The 17,403-nt window shown below is 43.2% G+C and overlaps 1 protein-coding gene across 4 annotated transcripts in view; it reads right to left on the bottom strand.

Annotated features, from left to right (window-relative positions):
- NOSTRIN (nitric oxide synthase trafficking) overlaps positions 1-13,357 on the bottom strand; it is a 143,080-nt gene extending 129,723 nt beyond the window's left edge. For 2 of the 4 annotated variants that reach the window (XM_073634000.1, XM_073633999.1), the window contains exons 1-3: positions 13,088-13,356; positions 5,123-5,208; positions 2,239-2,322 (exon numbers count right to left, since the gene is read on the bottom strand). In XM_073634000.1, the coding sequence (XP_073490101.1) occupies positions 2,239-2,322; positions 5,123-5,208; positions 13,088-13,138 (221 nt within the window). In that variant the 5' untranslated portion in view covers positions 13,139-13,356. Of the gene's footprint in view, positions 1-2,238; positions 2,323-5,122; positions 5,209-13,087 lie in introns of all 4 variants that reach the window. The other 2 variants (XM_073634001.1, XM_073634002.1) reach the window with 2 other exon arrangements.
- Positions 13,358-17,403: the final 4,046 nt, after the last annotated feature.

Genomic DNA, 17,403 nt, shown 5'->3' with positions numbered 1-17,403 from the left:
GGGGCGGTTTGCAGGTGCTATTATTAGCGCAATAGCGCCTGCAAACCGCCCCAGTGTGCAAGGGCTCTAATCATTGTGTGTCCTCCTGGCTGGGACAGGTCCAACCACCACATCCCCCTCCCCCGCCGGGAGAACACAATGGCTCCGCGGGAGGGATTCCTCTGTCAACACTAACTGGAATGGAGCGATTTCTTTCCTGCAACCCAAGGTTGCAGGAAAGAAAATCACACCATCTATAGTCGGCTCTTAACTCTTAGCATCCTCATACAAACCAAGCAAAGCTAGCCGTGGTAAATATTAATATTTCACAGGTACACCTTCACATTCATAATAATTTAAGCCTAAATATTCAGATTCTTGCACATGATCAATCGGTCTGGTTCTCTTTAATATCAATCGATTCATATTTTAGAGAGCAAAAACATCTCTGTGTAAAATCACATATTGTTTTGAGGGTACAAATGGATTGAGCCCTTGTTCACATTAAATGCAGCTTTGAAATTGTGCGACTTCATCTGAAATCCCACAATTTTAAAGCGGCATGTCAGTACGACTTCAGGTGCGACTTTGAAGATATCTGTGCGGCCTAATGCCAAAAATTGCCAAAAGTAGTGCAGGAACTACTTTTTCAAATTGACGTGTCAGCGTTGCATCGGTTTGAACATGGCCATTACCATAGGGTGCGACTTTTCATGTGATTTGACCTCTCAAAACGCATAGCAAGTCACTCCAATGTGAATGAGGCCTTACAGTCAGTGGGATGCAAGAAAATGATAATATGCTGCACTGCTGTGTGATTCCTCTTCCTCCTCTGCATATCAGTGTACGCATGTCTTAGGGCCCTTTTACGCTGATGCGCTTAAAAACATAATATATTTTTTTCAAAAAGAGCATATTGCATTCTTGATGCATTTTTTAATGCATTTTTAGTGCGTTTTCTGGTGCATGAATTCCCAGCATGCACCTATGAAACATGGACGTGTGACTCAAACAGCGCACTAAAAATTCAGCTGTAGTGCATTTTTGATGTGTTTTTATGTGTTTTTCATTTATTTCAAGGGGAGGTGGGCTTTTGAAACAGGGCACCAAAGATGCAGCATGCAGGACTTTTCAAAATGCACTGCACCCGCAGCACACTAGTGTGAAGACTTCCATAGGGTTTAAAGGGAGATATTTTTATTCCGTTTTTCTTGTGGTTTCAAGCAGCGCAAAAGTGCAGGAAAAGCGGATCAGTGTAAAAGGACCATAGGCCATACAAGAATATAGATGAAACCCGCATCCCCTTGTTCCCTGCCATGTTCATTTCTCCTTCAGCCACTAGATGGTGCTTTGTATATAGTAAGTACACAATCTGCAGCACTAACTAGAAAATACTACATTTTGGAGAGGCAGGACTGCCCTCTGTCCCTCTTTCCTCCTCATTTGTCCCTCATTTTGGTCTGATCCATATAGTTGTATATAAAAATGCACTTTTTTTCTTTCTAAAAGTGTTTCCCAGAGCTAAACTTTTCATCTAATTTCTAAATTGCTTCATTTGTACATTTTAAAAGCCAATACAAAGGAATAGTAGTGGTAAAAAAAAGTCCTTGTGAATTTGATTAACCTTTTTTTTTGTTAATTCTCCTTTAAGGGGGTGTGTCAGGGGGGCGTGTCCTATGCCTACATACTTTTGTTAGTAGGTGTCCCTCATTCCCATCTCAAAATGTTGGGAGGTATGCTGCCGCAACTTATATACTGTACATAGAGCCTTCCCTACTCAGAAAGCCACAATGAGGCAATGCCAACAACTAATTATCCTGACAGTTGGGTTTGCCAGGGAAACTCACTTGCATATTGAGGATATGTGCAGCAGGTACCAAAACTACAACGTGGTCATGCATTTATACGTTTTTTTTTTGTTTTGTTTTTTGTTTTTTATAAATCTGGTGTTCTCTTAATTTGTGAAAACCCTAAGCCCCGGTTCACACAGGGGCGGCACGACTTGCAGGTCGCCTCAGCGAGGCGACCTGCAAACTACTTCCGAGGCGACTTGCAAAACGACTTCTGCATAGAAGTCTATGCAAGTCGCTCCCAAAGTAGTACAGGAACCTTTTTCTAAGTCGGAGCGACTTGCGTCGCTCCTATTAGAACGGTTCCGTAGCACAGAACGGGAGGCGACTTGTCAGGCGACTAGGTCGCCTGACAAGTCGCCGCTGTGTGAACCGGCACTAACACTGATACTGATACTGTATCACTTACTTTTTGTTTATGCCATCCAGGGCTTTTGTGAGTTTGCTGGAAACCTTTTCAAGTCCTTTAGCATAACTTAACTCCATGGAAGCTCTGTAGAATAAAAATGTAAGAGGCTATTAAAGGGGAATTTATTCAAAGTGTTATATCAGCAAAAAAAAAAAAAAAAATACCATGCCATACATCTCTGCAATAGACACACATATTCCCCTGTTTTATCTCTTTAAAGATCCTGCAAATACAGTAAAATATCTGTTGATTTGCCAAAAATGCACTCAGCTCAGGTCTACCGTACCTTGATAAAACAGCATTTTTGAGGACTAAGAGGTGTCAGCCCTGCCCAGTTATCTTTAGCTAAACTACTTAAAGTGGTTGTAAACATGAAAAAAAAAAAAAGACCTGCAAGACAAAAGGATTATGTAATACTCACCTGAGATCGAAGCACCCGCTGCAGTGCCCGTACACAGCATCGGCCGGCAACATTTCTCCCCAGAGTTACTTCCAGGTATCGCGGCTCCGGCGCTGTGATTGGCTGGAGCTGCAAAGATGTCACTCTCCGCACGCGCGTGAAAGCCACCGGTAACAGCATGTTTACTGAAGCAAACAGCATGTACGTGCCATTGCTTCAGTTTGCTTCAGTGCTCATGTGCTGATGACGTTGGCACACGCAGATACAGGGGATATCGCTTAAACCGTGCAGGTTTAGGAGATATCCGAGGTAGCTACAGGTAAGCCGTATTATAGGTTTACCTGTAGCAAAAAGTGGACTGTAAGGGTTTACAACCACTTTAAACCCTTCCACTCTACTACAGTGCCTTGAAAAAGTATTCATACCCCTTGAAATTTTCCACATTTTGTCACGTTACAACCAAAAACGTAAATATATTTTATTGGGATTTTATGTGACTGACAATTACAGCTGCAAGTCTTTTTGGGTTAGTTTTAGTTTTACTTAGCTTACTTTTACTTTTTCAAGGCACTGTATCTCTATAGTAGAGGTCTCCATACTTTCTAAGCAACAGGCCAGTTTACTGTCCTTCAGGTTTTACAAAGTCTGTGCTGGGGCCAGTGGGAATAGAAAATGCATCAGCATCAGTGCCCCATTATTGGTTTCATTGGATGGAATAGTGACCCTATTGTTGATATCAATGAAAAAAATAGTGCCCCATTGGTGGTGTCAGTAGAGGGAATTGTGCTCCATCATTGGTGTCAGTTGGTGGAATAGTGCCCCAAGGGCCGCAGTTTGGAGACCACTGCTCTATAACATAGACATGAATTATTCTGTAGTCCAAGAATTAGGAGAGCTAATTAGAGTCTGTGGGGTTGCTTTACTAAAGGCAAATAGACTGTGCACTTTGCAAATTGAAGTTGCCCTCTGCAAGTGCAATTGCTCCAGAGCTTAGTAAATGAGGTAAAGCTTTGTGTGCAGGGAAAATTAAAAAAACAGCATTTTTACTTGCATATGAACGGATTATGGAAGTCAGCAGAGCTTCTGCTCATTTACTAAGCTTTGGAGAAACTGCACTTGCAGAGTGCAACTGTACTTTGCAAAGTGCACAGTCTTTTTGTCTTTAGTAAATCAACCCCTGTGAGCCAACACAGGAAGCATGTACAAAAATTTCCAACATAATCAACATGTATATTTTTGCTTACATATTTAGCAAAACACAAAATGTTCATCCCTTCCCACCCGGCATCTCTTTTAAAAGGTTCTGAATGTTCGGGGAGCAGGAAGGATCGGTGATCATGTGACCACTGATTGGATGCCCAGCCATCACATGATCAGGAGTCAGTCTTACCGGCTACCAATTGTTATTGGGGAGCGAGAGCTGTCTTTGACAGCTCAATCTCTGTGCCAAAAGCGCTCAGCGAGGACGCTTTCAGAGCAGAAACATTGGCCGCCCCATAATGCATATGTGTGGCACTTGGGCGATAAAGCCACCACACACACAATATGTATTACACAGGTGGTAACAGGTTAAGCAGACAAAAAGGGATTCAATAAAAGAAGATCACTTTTAGGCCCTGCTCACACCTGGGCGTTTGTGATTGCACGAGTCTGTCCGCGATCCCAAAATGCTCTGCAAAACTGACAAATCGCACCACGCTTGTTTGGATGCCATTCTTCCTTTAATGGCACCTAAAATTTAGCCGCGATTGATGCCCAATAAATAGCACTGCAATCGCAGCAAAGTGTATCGAGCTAAGCCGAGCTCCACCCAAAAGGGGGAAGCTCCACTTGTTTGCTGCCTCCCCCCTCCGCTACCACATTTGGCACCTTTCAAGAGGGAGGGGGTCCCTGTTTTTGACAGGCACCTGTCCCCACTTTCGGGAGACCTCGCCACGGCAAGGTCTCCTAGAAATTTGGCCCCCCTTCTCCTTCCCCCGCCGCTGGGTGATTCACAAAATGCAGCGCGCTTCATGCATGCGCAGTAGGGAACCGGCTGTGAAGCGGCAAGGCTTCACTGCCAGTTTCCCTTACGAGGTATGGTGGTGGCAGCACCTGAGAGCTGATTGAAAAATCGACTGGGGTGCCGACATCTCAGGATCCCTGGACAGGTAAGTGTCCTAATATTAAAAGTCAGCAGCTACATTATTTATAGCTGCTGACTTTAAATTTTTTGGTGAGGGGGTTGGAGCTCTGCTTTGATGCCCAAAAGAAGCTCTTGTCTCTTTTTAGCAACAAGCTTCGCGTAATGCAGTTTGTCGTGTGACAATTGCAGCAGAACCGCACCCGCAAGCTATTGAAAATGAACAGCACCAGAACAAGTGTGGTGCGATTTGTCAGTTCTGCAGAGCGCCCAGCTGTGAACGAGGTCTTAGAGTTTATACACACTTTCAGTAAACTCATTTTTGTGAGCCTTATTATAAAGAATAACAAGTGGATACCTACCTTTGTTGTAAAACAGACATAAGAGTCTTGCAAAAGTTTTCTCCATTTTTAGAAATGTTCTTGAGGTCTTGATATACTTTTTGATACTGACAAAGACAAATAACTTTTTAGCAAAATCTAATTCGGGAACAGCAGCAGTGAAATTGCAGAGTACTTAGTCACAATGGTTTATTGCTGGAGCCATTTAACTGACAAAGAATGCAAACCAGAAGACAGAATAAAGCATGTATCTGTGCTGCACTGCTGCTAAAGAAACCTGATATTAGACTTAAAATGGCACTAAAGTCTGATTTTTAAAAAAAGTATGTATTCTTAAAGGAGATCTATGGTCATAGCATACACTTATTTTTTAACATCAGGATTGTAATAATACAAACAATAGCTATTAGTGGCAATCCAATTTAAAGAGAAAGTAAACCCTGATGGGCTTTTCTTCCTTTCTTCTTCTCTGCAAAGTAAAGGCATAATGTGCTAGTATGCATCGCATACTAGCACATTATGTGACACTTACCTGCAAACGAAGCCTGTGACATCCCCGCTGCAAGCCGCATTCATCTTCGCCAGTTTTCCTTCTGGAGCATGCGCGTGGGAGCTGCAGGTCACGGCACCCGCTCCTGCAGAAACGGCATGGGCGGCCGTTCATTCAGAGCTCATGTGCCGATGACATCATTGGTGCAGTAAACAGTGAAAATCTCCTAAACGGCGCACATTTTGGAGATATTTACAGTACCTATAGGTAAGCCTTATTCTAGGCTCACTTATAGGTACAAATGTTACAGGGAGGTTTACAACCTCTTTAAGCTTACTTGAAAAATCTCAATTTATGTTGTGAGTTTTGCCTGTCTAGTGGCTATCTTTTTCCACATCTTCCTGGATTCCCTGCATGCCCTGCAGCTTATCCTCTGTTGTTTACTTTCAATTTCTAAGAACTACATATCCCATGGTACCCTGCTCCCTGTAAACAGTGATTCCTGTACTGACTCCCTCGCTTAAAACTCCTCCCCTCTGTAGTTCAGAAGGCAGGTTCTGTGAAATGTGAGACACAGCAGTGCCTACTTACTAGGCATAGGAAATATGAATATGGTACTTAGGGAACTCAGTCAAGTAATTGCCAGACCTTTGTTCCTAATTTTAACTGACAGTCTACTGACTGGAATGGTAGAAGGTGATTGGAGAAAAGCCAATGTAGCACCAATATTTAAAAAGGGCCCAAAATAAATCTCTGGGAATTAAAGACCAGTTATGCCGCGTACACACAAGTTGAATTTCCGACAGAAAGAGTCCGATGGGAGCTTTTCATCGTATATTCCGACCATGTGTACGCCCCATCAGACTTTTTCTGTCGAAAATTCAGATGGACTTAGATAGAGAACATGTTCTATATTTTTCCAGCGGAACAAATTACTATTGGAAAAAACGCTCGTCTGTATGTTGTTCCAACGCACCAAAAACGACGCATGCTCTGAAGCAAGTGCGAGAGGGAAGCTATTGGCTACTGGCTATTGAACTTCCGTTTTCTAGTCCCGTCGTACGTGTTGTACGTCACCGTGTTCTGGGCGGTCGGAATTTGGTGTGACCATGTGCATGCAAGACAGCTTGAGCGGAATTCCATCGGAACTCCGCCGGAAAAACCTTCAGAGTTTATTCCGACGGCAAAACCAGTCGTGTGTACAGGGCATAAGCCTAACATCAATAGTATGCAAGCTCTTGGAGGGGCTGATAAGGGACTATATACAAGGTTTTAGTAATGACAACGGTATCATTAGCAGTAATCAGCATGGATTCATGAAGAATCGTTCTTGCCAAACCAATCTATTAACCTTCTATGAGGAGGTGAGCTGCCATCTAGATAAAGGAAGGCACATAGACGTGGTGTATCTGGATTTTGCAAAAGCATTTGACACAGTTTCCCATAAATGTTTACTGTACAAAATAAGGTCCGTTGGCATGGACCATAGGGTGAGTACATGGATTGAAAACTGGCCAGAAGGGCGAGTTCAGAGGGTGGTGATAAATGGGGAGTACTCGGAATGGTCAGGGGTGGGTAGTGGGGTCCCACAGGGTTCTGCGCTGGGACCAATCCTATTTACAGTGGGGCAAAAAGTATTTAGTCAGCCACCAATTGTGCAAGTTCGCCCACTTAAAAAGATGAGAGAGGCCTGTAATTGTCATCATAGGTATACCTCAACTATCAGAGACAAAATGTGGAAACAAATCCAGACAATCACATTGTCTGATTTTTGAAAGAATTTATTTACAAATTATGGTGGAAAATAAGTATTTTGTCAATATCAAAAGTTCATCTCAGTACTTTGTTATATATCCTTTGTTGGCAAGGACAGAGGTCAAATGTTTTCTGTAAGTCTTCACAAGGTTGTCACACACTGTTGCTGGTATGTTGGCCCATTCCTCCATGCAGATCTCCTCTAGAGCGGTGATCTTCTGGGGCTGTCGCTGGGCAATATGGACTTTTAACTCCCTCCAAAGGTTTTTTATGAGGTTGAGATCTGGAGACTGGCTAGGCCACTCCAGGACCTTGAAATGCTTCTTACGAAGCCACTCCTTCGTGCCCGGGCAGTGTGTTTGGGATCATTCAAAAATCAGACAATGTGGTTGTCTGGATTTGTTTCCACATTTTGTCTCTCATAGTTGAGGTATACCTATGATGACAATTACAGGCCTCTCTCATCTTTTTAAGTGGGAGAACTTGCACAATTGGTGGCTGACTAAATACTTTTTTGCCCCACTGTAATTTGTTCATAAACGACTTGGAGGATGGGGTAAACAGTTCAATCTTTGTATTTGCGGACAATACTAAGCTAAGCAGGGCAATAACTTCTCCGCAGGATGTGGAAACCTTGCAAGAAGATCTGAGCAAATTAATGGGATGGGCAACTACATGGCAAATGAGGTTTAATGTAGAAAAATGTAAAATAATGCATTTGGGTGGCAAAAAATATGAATGCAATCTATACACTGGGGGGAGAACCTCTGGGGGAATCAAGGATGGAAAAGGACCTGGGGATCCTAGTAGATGATAGGCTCAACAATGGCATGCAATGCCAAGCTGCTGCTAACAAAGCAAACAGAATATTGTCATGCATTAAAAAAGGGATCAACTCCACACATAAAGCGATAATTCTCCCACTTTACAAAACTCTGGTCCGGCCGCACCTAGAGTATGCTGTCCAGTTCTGGGCACCAGTCCTCAGGAAGGATGTACTGGAAATGGAGCGAGTACAAAGAAGGGCAACAAAGCTAATAAAGGGTCTGGAGGATATTAGTTATGAAGAAAGGTTGTGAGCACTGAACTTATTCTCTCTGGAAAAGAGACGATTGAGAGGGGATATGGTTTCAATTTACAAATACCGTACTGGTGACCCCACAATAGGGATAAAACTTTTTCATGGAAGTTGCGGGAGTTTAACAAGACACGTGACCACTCATTAACATTAGAAGAAAAGAGGTTTAACCTTAAACTACGTAGAGGTTCCTTTACTGTAAGAGTGGTTAGGATGTGGAATTCCCTTCCACAGGCGGTGGTCTCAGCAGGGGGGGGGGGGCATTGATAGTTTCAAGAAACTATTAGATAAGCACTTGAACAACCACAACATACAGGGATATACAATGTAATACTGACATATAATCACACACATAGGTTGGACTTGATGGACTTGTGTCTTTTTTCAACCTCACCTACTATGTAACTTCTATGTAACTATAAATCAAAAAAATGCATTGGGAGCTTTACAGGGTAAGTTTACAAACTTCAAGATAGATCTGAATAACAGGAGTAGACTAGAAATAATTGAAATACAATGTGTAGCACCCCTCCTGCATGGGGTAAAGGGGTTGGCTTACCTCCAGACACAGGGAGAGGGCCAGCATTACCCCAGAGTGGATCTATGGCCACAAAGGAGAGTGTCACACAACAATGATAGGCACCAGTCACTTTAGTCTTTTCCAGAGCGGCTTCAGACACATTATTTTGGGGGTGCTGTGCTAGCAGTATAAGTGGAGGAACTAAGTCCTCATGTGGTTGATTAATGCCAAGCAATAGCCTCCAGTAGGTGTCAGGGCCAGCAATAAACCCAGCAGCTGACAGGGCAAGCAATGATAATCCCCAATAATAACCCCCAGCATGTATCAGGGCAACCAATTACCTACAGCACAAAATAAGCACAATAACAACCCAAAGCACAATAATAACTACTAGCACAGTAATAACGCACACCACAAGAATGCCCACCACAAGAATGAGTACAAAATAAACTAAAAAAAAAAAACCCCACACACCACAATAGTAGCCCCTGCACAATAAAAACACACGTCACAATAATAAACCCAGCACAATAACCCACACCGCAATAATAAACCCAGCACAGTAATAACCTCACAACATAATAATGACCCTACAGCACAATAATAACTCTCAGCACAATAATATTACCAGATTCCAGAAGCAACTACAAGGTGTCAAAGGAATAATTTAATGTGCTTCGTATGTCACCTGTCAGACACATGGGGTGTTACGACAAAAAGTATCCCTTTATGGCATACGGCTTGTAGTGTTGCATCTTTCCTTCAATGCTTTGCTATGTTATAGACAAAATAGGGGCCTGAGAATTCACTAAAACAAAAAAAACACTGGGTTTAAAGAGGAACTGATATCCCCAATAAGTACCTCTCCTGCAACAGTCCAAGGAACCCCGTTGGTGTCGGCATCTTCTACCAAGCTTCTTCAAGGTGTCTGGCTACGGCCGTCTCCATTGGCCAGTGCAGGATGACATCACTCCAGTGCTTGTGCAGGAGCTCAGTCATTGTGGTACACAGGATCTATGCCAAAATGTAAACTGAGCTGCGCAAGCACAGCTCAGTGTATATTCCAAAGAGAACTGTGAGAAGGCAGGTAGGTTTATTTTACAACAGAAGAGACATTGCATGCCTCTTCTGCATTAATGAGCCTGCCAGCTCACAGTTTTCTAATTAGAAGGTTTTAGTTTCACTTTAATATTAAAATGTAACTAAAGGGATCAACACCTTTCCAATGCTCCTTTGCTGGCACCAGCATCTTCATTGGCTGGAGCAAGATGACCTCAGTCCTACACCTCACAAACACTTGCACACTCCTCTCCAGGCCCCCAGCTCACCAGGCCATTCCCCAAGCTTATATAGCCTTCCCCAGTATTCAACACTTGTAAGAACCTCCTAGTGGTTGCCAGAAGGGACATAAAGGCTCAAACAAGATGGTCATCACCCCCATTACTATTGTCTTGAGTGCCAGTGACACCCAGTGGTGGCAGTAGGGAACTGCAGCAATCCTAAAGCTTGGGGAGAAACCAAATGAGAAAAACTTCAAATTATCCCAGGTGAACTACTACCCAGGATAATAAATATCCCAATTTTAAAAAAATAAATAAACATTTCTTCCTCAGTTTAGGCCGATATATATTCTTCTACATATTTTTGGTAAAGAAAATCACAATAAGCGTATATTGATTGGTTTGGGCAAAAGTTATAGCGCCTACAAAATAAGGGATAGATTTATGGCATTTTTATTATTTTTTTTTTATTTTTACTAGTAATGGCGGCGATCAGCGATTTTTATCAGGACTGCGATATTGCGGCAGACAAATCGGGCACTTTTGACACATTTTTGGGACCAGTGACATTTATACAGCGATCAATGCTATAAAAATGCACTGATTACTGTATAAATGACACTGACAGGGAAGGGGTTAACACTAGGGGGCACTCAAGGTGTTAACTGTGTTCCCTAGGTGTGTTCTAACTGTGAGGGGGATGGGACTGACTAGGGGAAGAGAGAGATCGGTGTTCATACTTAGTATGTACACACGATCTGTCTCCTCTCCCCTGAGAGAACTGGGACATGTGTGTGTTTACACACACACATTCCTGTTCTTGTTCTGTAACGAGCAATCACGGGTGCCCAGCAGGTGCGAAGACCACCGGGCACTCGCATCGGCTCCGGGAACACGCTTCGGGCGTGCCGCCCGAGGCGTCTTAAAGAGCCGATGTACAGCTACGACGGCTCCCACAGGCTCTCTGCCTCAGTATAACTGCGGCGGCTGGTCTGGAAGTGGTTAAAAAACATGGGTTTACAATCACTTTAACCGCTTCCGGACCAGCCGCCACAGTTTTACTGTGGCAGGTTGGCTCCCCTGTGCGAAACCACATAACTGTACGTGGGCTCGCAGGGTCCGGATAGCAGGCATGCGCGTGCCCTCTGCACAGCGGGGGTGCCGATGCTCATAGCCGACAGTCACGATGACCGCCGGCCACGAGCGATCGTGAGCTGAAGACCCAGAACAGGAACGTGTGTGTGTAAACACACACTTTCCTGTTCTGTTCTGACAGGAGTAACAGATTGTGTGTTCCTATTAGTTAAGAACCACGATCTGTCACTTCCTGTAGTTAGTCCCTTCCCCTTCAGTTAGAATCACCTCCCAGGGAACACAGTTAACCCCTTCACAGCCCACTAGTGTTAACCCCTTCCCTGCCAGTGACATTTTTACAGTAATCAATGCATTTTTAATCGCACTGATTGCTGTATTAAAGCCAATGGTTCCAAAAATGTGTCAAAATTGTCCGATGTGTCTGCCATAATGTCGCAGTCACAATAAAAATTGCAGATCGCCGCCATTACTAGTAAAAAAAAATAATAATAAAAATGCTATAAATCTATCCCTTATTTTGTAGACGCTATAACTTTTGAGCAAACCAATCAATATACGCTTATTGCGTTTTTTTTTTTTTTTTTTATCAAAAATATGTAGAAGAATACATATCGGCCTAAACAGAGGAAAAAAATTGTTTTTTTTTTTTTTTTTATATATTTTGGGGAATATTTATTATAGCAAAAAGTAAAAAATAATGCGTTTTTTTCAAAATTGTCACTCTTTTTTGTTTATAGCGCAAAAAATAAAACCCGCAGAGGTGATCAAATACCACCAAAAGAAAGCTCTATATGTGGGAAAAAAAAGACGTCAATTTTGTTTGGGAGCCACAACGCACGACCGCGCAATTGTTAAAGCGACGCAGTGCCGAATTGCTAAAAGTGCTCTGGTCAGGAAGGGGGGAAATTCTTCTGCGGCTGAAGTGGTTAAGTAGTCGATGTGTGTGGATTATTTTTGGAGAATAAGGATATTGTTTAGTGTCATTTTAGTTCCAAATCCCCCCCTGAAGAGACCAGTGAGATGCTCAGGGGAGGATCAGGCTACTTAGGGGTACTTCTAAGATGCAATAACAGGAATTTTATTTGTCAGCTTGCTCATTAACACTCATCAATTGCTATGTACTTCCCACCCAATGTGTAGTAATTTTTGATGGAGTGATCTGCATATTTTTTCCTGGGTCACTAACTCAGAAAGTACAGTCAGTGGTAGGTTAGAATCAGAGCAGGTCCGTTAGCATTTTCAGTAGGAGGTCAGTAAAGCCCATATTTCTCCTAGAAATAAGAGTGGCAGAGCTATTCACACACCCCTTTAAGGCACTCCGTCTTTGAAGTGAACAAAACTGCATCCTGTATGAGATATTTCAAGGCTGAGATAATGTCATTAAAGCTTATTTAAGCAGACCTGTCATGCTCCATATAAACTACAATTCTTCTCTTTACATAATTGAAGCTGAAAATCAAGAATTTAAACCTGAGTTGAATGTATGGATTGTGACATATTTGAGCAGCATAATTAACTTTCAAGAGTTAATTATTTTCTATAAATCTCTGGTTCTCAATTATGCATAGTATGTGGAGCACTCTAATAATTAAAATCATCAATAATCACTGATAATGAACATGAATATTGGCATAAGACAGATTATTTTAATCAAGAGCAGCACAACAAAGAAAATATACTATTTAATACATGGCTGTTATAGCAAAGTAAACACATTGCTGCCTGTTTGCCTTTCCTACTGAAAAAAAAAAATCATTTGTCTACTTACTACAGATCCTGCAAGTGGATCCCTAGTTTTGAAACGGTGTATCTGATCCATGATGCCTGACTGCTAGGGTGAGGCCAGGAAGGAGAAGTTGATTCCGGGAGGTATTACATATTGGTCACGTGGTTACAGAAAGGTCGCTAATAGCAGCAAAGAGGTATAATAAAAATATTTCAGCAAATAAGCAGTCACCTTACAACGGCCATACTGGGATGTGATAGGCGTTCTTTATCACTTGCTGTAAGGCAGCTGAGCTTTGGGATAAGTAATGTGTGCTTTGTAAAGTAAAGAGTAACTTATTATAAACTAACTGTAATGAAGCCAACTCATATATGGACTTTAGTCCTCTTCTACCTGATAAAGTATATGGCTCATCTTAAGGTGACATTCCACCCCTTCAAATGTTTTCAGCAATAAATACGCTATTCACCCAGAAATCTGCCTTTTATTTTTATTCTGCAATCATTGATAAACATTTCCACTTGCGTCCTGTATGCCTGTATACATTTTCTGTGTTGGTTGTTTTTAAAATGGTCTTCTATCTCTCTGTGTCTTTCCTTCCTGTAGAACAGAAGGGACCTTTTTAGAATAGAAGGTATGTACATGTCTCATTCCATCACATATCCCAAAAATAAGAGGATTTCTTCCTCATTTCGGAACAATGGGAGAAGCCATGCAAGTCATTCCAATTGCTAAATGTACATCTAGAACTGCTGGTGTATAATACATATAGTGATGGTGTATAGTACAGATACATCCCAATATTATAAGCCATTTATTTAAAACTGGATACATCTGCTTCAGGCTTGTTGGCTATTATTAGTGCAGTGCATGATAACAATGGTTTATTTAGAGTAGGACTTGTAGACCGGTGTAGGTTCACCTCCCAACACAGGTGGCGCTGTCCGCTACCACCATTCAGGGAGAGCGGAGGACAGGAGGAACTCATTTTCCTCTTAGGCCTCTGTGTCAGGGCTGGGCTCAGCCTCTGAGCTGGCCACTCGACTGTCGGCTAATTGCCAGCTCCTGTCTCTCCACAGCTACTCAGCTGTTGATGATATCCTGCTCGTCAGTTCTGCCTACTTAAGCCGTCCAGCCCAGAGGATCTCTGCCTTTGCCTTGGTCAAAATCACAGAGACTATCTCCTGCATTCCTGTTTAGAGACTTGCTTGGCTGACATCCCTTCTGGCTCCAGATCCTGCTTGCTTTTCCACTACACTAATCCCTGACTTCTGGCTTGACTGATTATCCATTCCAGTTACTTAACTTTAGCTATGTTTTGACTATGTTTGTTCTTTTTACTTTTATTATTAAACAAGTGTGATTTAACTGTACTTCCGACTCAGTCTGATTTCATGGTTTCTGACACTCTGTATGTGTCATTGGGTAGGCAGCTGCCCCAGATGACCTCCACAGCCAACTTTGATGAGGGTAGTGCTTATAAAAAGCACTGGCTCACTGAAGTTTGTGCACTTTAGTGTGTGTGGTTAGGTCAGGGTCAGCGAAAGAAACCCACTGGTTACAGAGAGTGTGCATAGTGAAAGGGAAAGATTCCAGGGGAGGAGGGAAGCTTCTCCACAGGCTCTGTTGAAGTGTGATTGGCACTTTCTTGAAAATACACTGTATTGCGACACCTGCCTTTACACGCACATGAACTTTAATGGCATCCCAGTCTTAGTACGTAGGGTTCAATATTGAGTGGGCCCACCCTTTTCAGCTATTATAGCTTCAACTCCCATGTGCAAGAGCTACCCCTTATTCACTAATCTCTGGGGCAAAGGACACCTTCCCTTGCAAAATGAGCTGTCTTTTCTCCTTTAGTAAATCAAGCCCCTGGAAATCCTATACACGTACAGTACATGTCTTTTCTTTCTGTGAATGATGACTAATGGGTTTATTAGTGGTGGACTTTATCAGCTGTTTGGATTACTTTCTGTGCTGCAGTTAATAAATATTGCTATTCTGTCCTCACAAGGACAACAAAAACTAGAGAACTGTAAATGAAACAGATTTACATCACATTGTTAAATTTTGAAATCATATCTTGTAATGGCCTGAGAAGAATTTTACTTGAAATATCAAAGATGTAGCATCAAATATGTACGAGTGAACTGCAAGCCAGGAGACATCATTAGATTTCAGGGTTATAATTGTGCCAGAGTTAAACGTTACATAATACAATTAACTGCCCATCTTTCAGGATGTTATGGGAATTACTGCTGTTCAAATGAGATCCGAGCGATCTGACTGTTATTAAATAAAAGAATGTAATTAAAGGTACTTTCAAAATATATCTTAATTTTTTTTTATAGTAACAGACTTTTAGTTAAAACTGAACTCTTCTAAATAAAATCGCAGTAGGAGCAACCCAAAGACACAGGTACTAAAAATGCCTATAACTTACTTTTAGTAAGTTATGTAAATAGTTTATTGTCCATATCCTGGGCACTTTAGATACCTTCAGCAAAGCCTCTACATCCAATGACCTCAGATGATACTTTATATACTATACTTTCATAGTTGTCAACATACTTTTTTGTCGGTAGGCAGGGTCTTGTAATAATTAGGGGGCGGGGCATTCCTTTTTATGCGTGGTGTAGCATGGAAAGGAAAATGCGGCTAAGAATGGGCGTAGCTTAAACTAAATATTGGCCATGGCTTAAAGGGGCGTGGCTCAAAGGGGGTGTGGTTCGAGTCTGAGATGAAAGAGGGATGGAGGGAGAAAAAAAGAAAGAAATAGGGAGAGAAGGAGAGAGAAGGAAGGAAAAAAAGAGAGATGCGGGGACAGCAGGCCCAGACCCTACACCACAATAAAAATATGTGTATTCCAGAAAGTTTACCAATTAGCAGATAAAGATACTCGAAACACCTTGTGTTAGCGCTGCAATCATCCCGGCACTATGGTTGGTGTGGTGTCAGGATGATTGAAGCGCATTATTTCTATTATTACATTGTAATATAAAAGAAATCGTTCAACTCACCATAATGCCGAATCAGTGGGAGCCCTGAGCGTGTCACTTGCCACGTCGTCTGCCACCAGATACCATCAGGTGTCCCCAGCAGAGTCCCTCCTTACACCAGGCATTCCTAGCAGAGTCCTGCCTTAAATCAGGTGCCCCCCAGGCAGTGGAGTCCCTCCTTACATCAGTGTCCCCAGTGGAGTCCCTCTTACAGCAGGTGTCCCCAAGCAGTGGAGTCCCTCTTACATCAGGTGTCCCCAGGCAGTGGAGTGCCTCCTTACATCAGTTTCCCCAGTGGAGTCCCTCTTTCATCAGGTGTCTCCAAGCAGTGGAGTCCCTCCTTACATCAGTGCCCCCAGTGGAGTCCCTCTTACATCAGGTGTCCCCAGGCAGTGGAGTCCCTCTTACATCAGGTTTTCCCAGTGGATTCCCTCTTACATCAGTGTCCCCAGGCAGCGGAGTCCCTCTTACATCAGTGTCCCCAGTGGAGTCCCTCTTACATCAGGTGTCCCCAGTGGAGTCCCTCTTACATCAGTGTCCCAGCGGAGTCCCTCTTACATCAGTGTCCCAACGGAGTCCCTCTTACATCAGTGTCCCAGTGGAGTCCCACTTACATCAGTGTCCCCAGTGGAGTCCCTCTTACATCAATGTCCCAACAGAGTCCCTCTTACATCAGTGTCCCAGCGGAGTCCCTCTTACATCAGTGTTTTCAGTGGATTCCCTCTTACATCAGTGTCCCCAGTGGAGTCCCTCTTACATCAGGTGTCCCCAGGCAGCGGAGTCCCTCTTACATCAGTGTCCCCAGGCAGTGGAGTCCCTCTTACATCTTGTGTCCCCAGGCAGTGGAGCCCCTCTTACATCAGCATCCCCAGGCAGTGGAGTCCCTCTTACATCAGTGTCCCCAGGCAGTGGAGTCCCTCCTTACATCAGTGTCCCCAGTGGAGTCCCTCTTACATCAGGTGTCCCCAGGCAGTGGAGTCCCTCTTACATCAGGTGCCCCAAGTGGAGTCCCTCTTACATCAAAGTCCCGGTGGAGTCCCTCTTACATCAGTATCCCAGTGGAGTCCCTCTTACATCAGTGTCCCCAGTGGAGTCCCTTATACATCAGTGTCCCAGCGGAGTCCCTCTTACATCAGATGTCCCCAGTGGAGTCCCTCTTACATCAGGTGTCCCAGTGGAGTCCCTCTGACATCAGTGTCCCCAGTGGAGTCCCTCTTACATCAGGTGTCCCCAGGCAGTGGAGTCTCTCCTTACATTAGTGTCCCCAGTGGAGTCCCTCTTACATCAGGTGCCCCAGTGGAGTCCCTCTTACATCAGTGTGCCCAGGCAGCGGTGTCCTTCTTACATCAGTTGTTCCCA

Source organism: Aquarana catesbeiana, linkage group LG06 (assembly GCF_042186555.1).
Source record: "Aquarana catesbeiana isolate 2022-GZ linkage group LG06, ASM4218655v1, whole genome shotgun sequence".
NCBI lineage: Eukaryota > Metazoa > Chordata > Amphibia > Anura > Ranidae > Aquarana > Aquarana catesbeiana.
The sequence above is the reverse complement of the archived record's forward strand: the minus strand, read 5'-3'. Positions and strand labels throughout refer to the sequence as shown.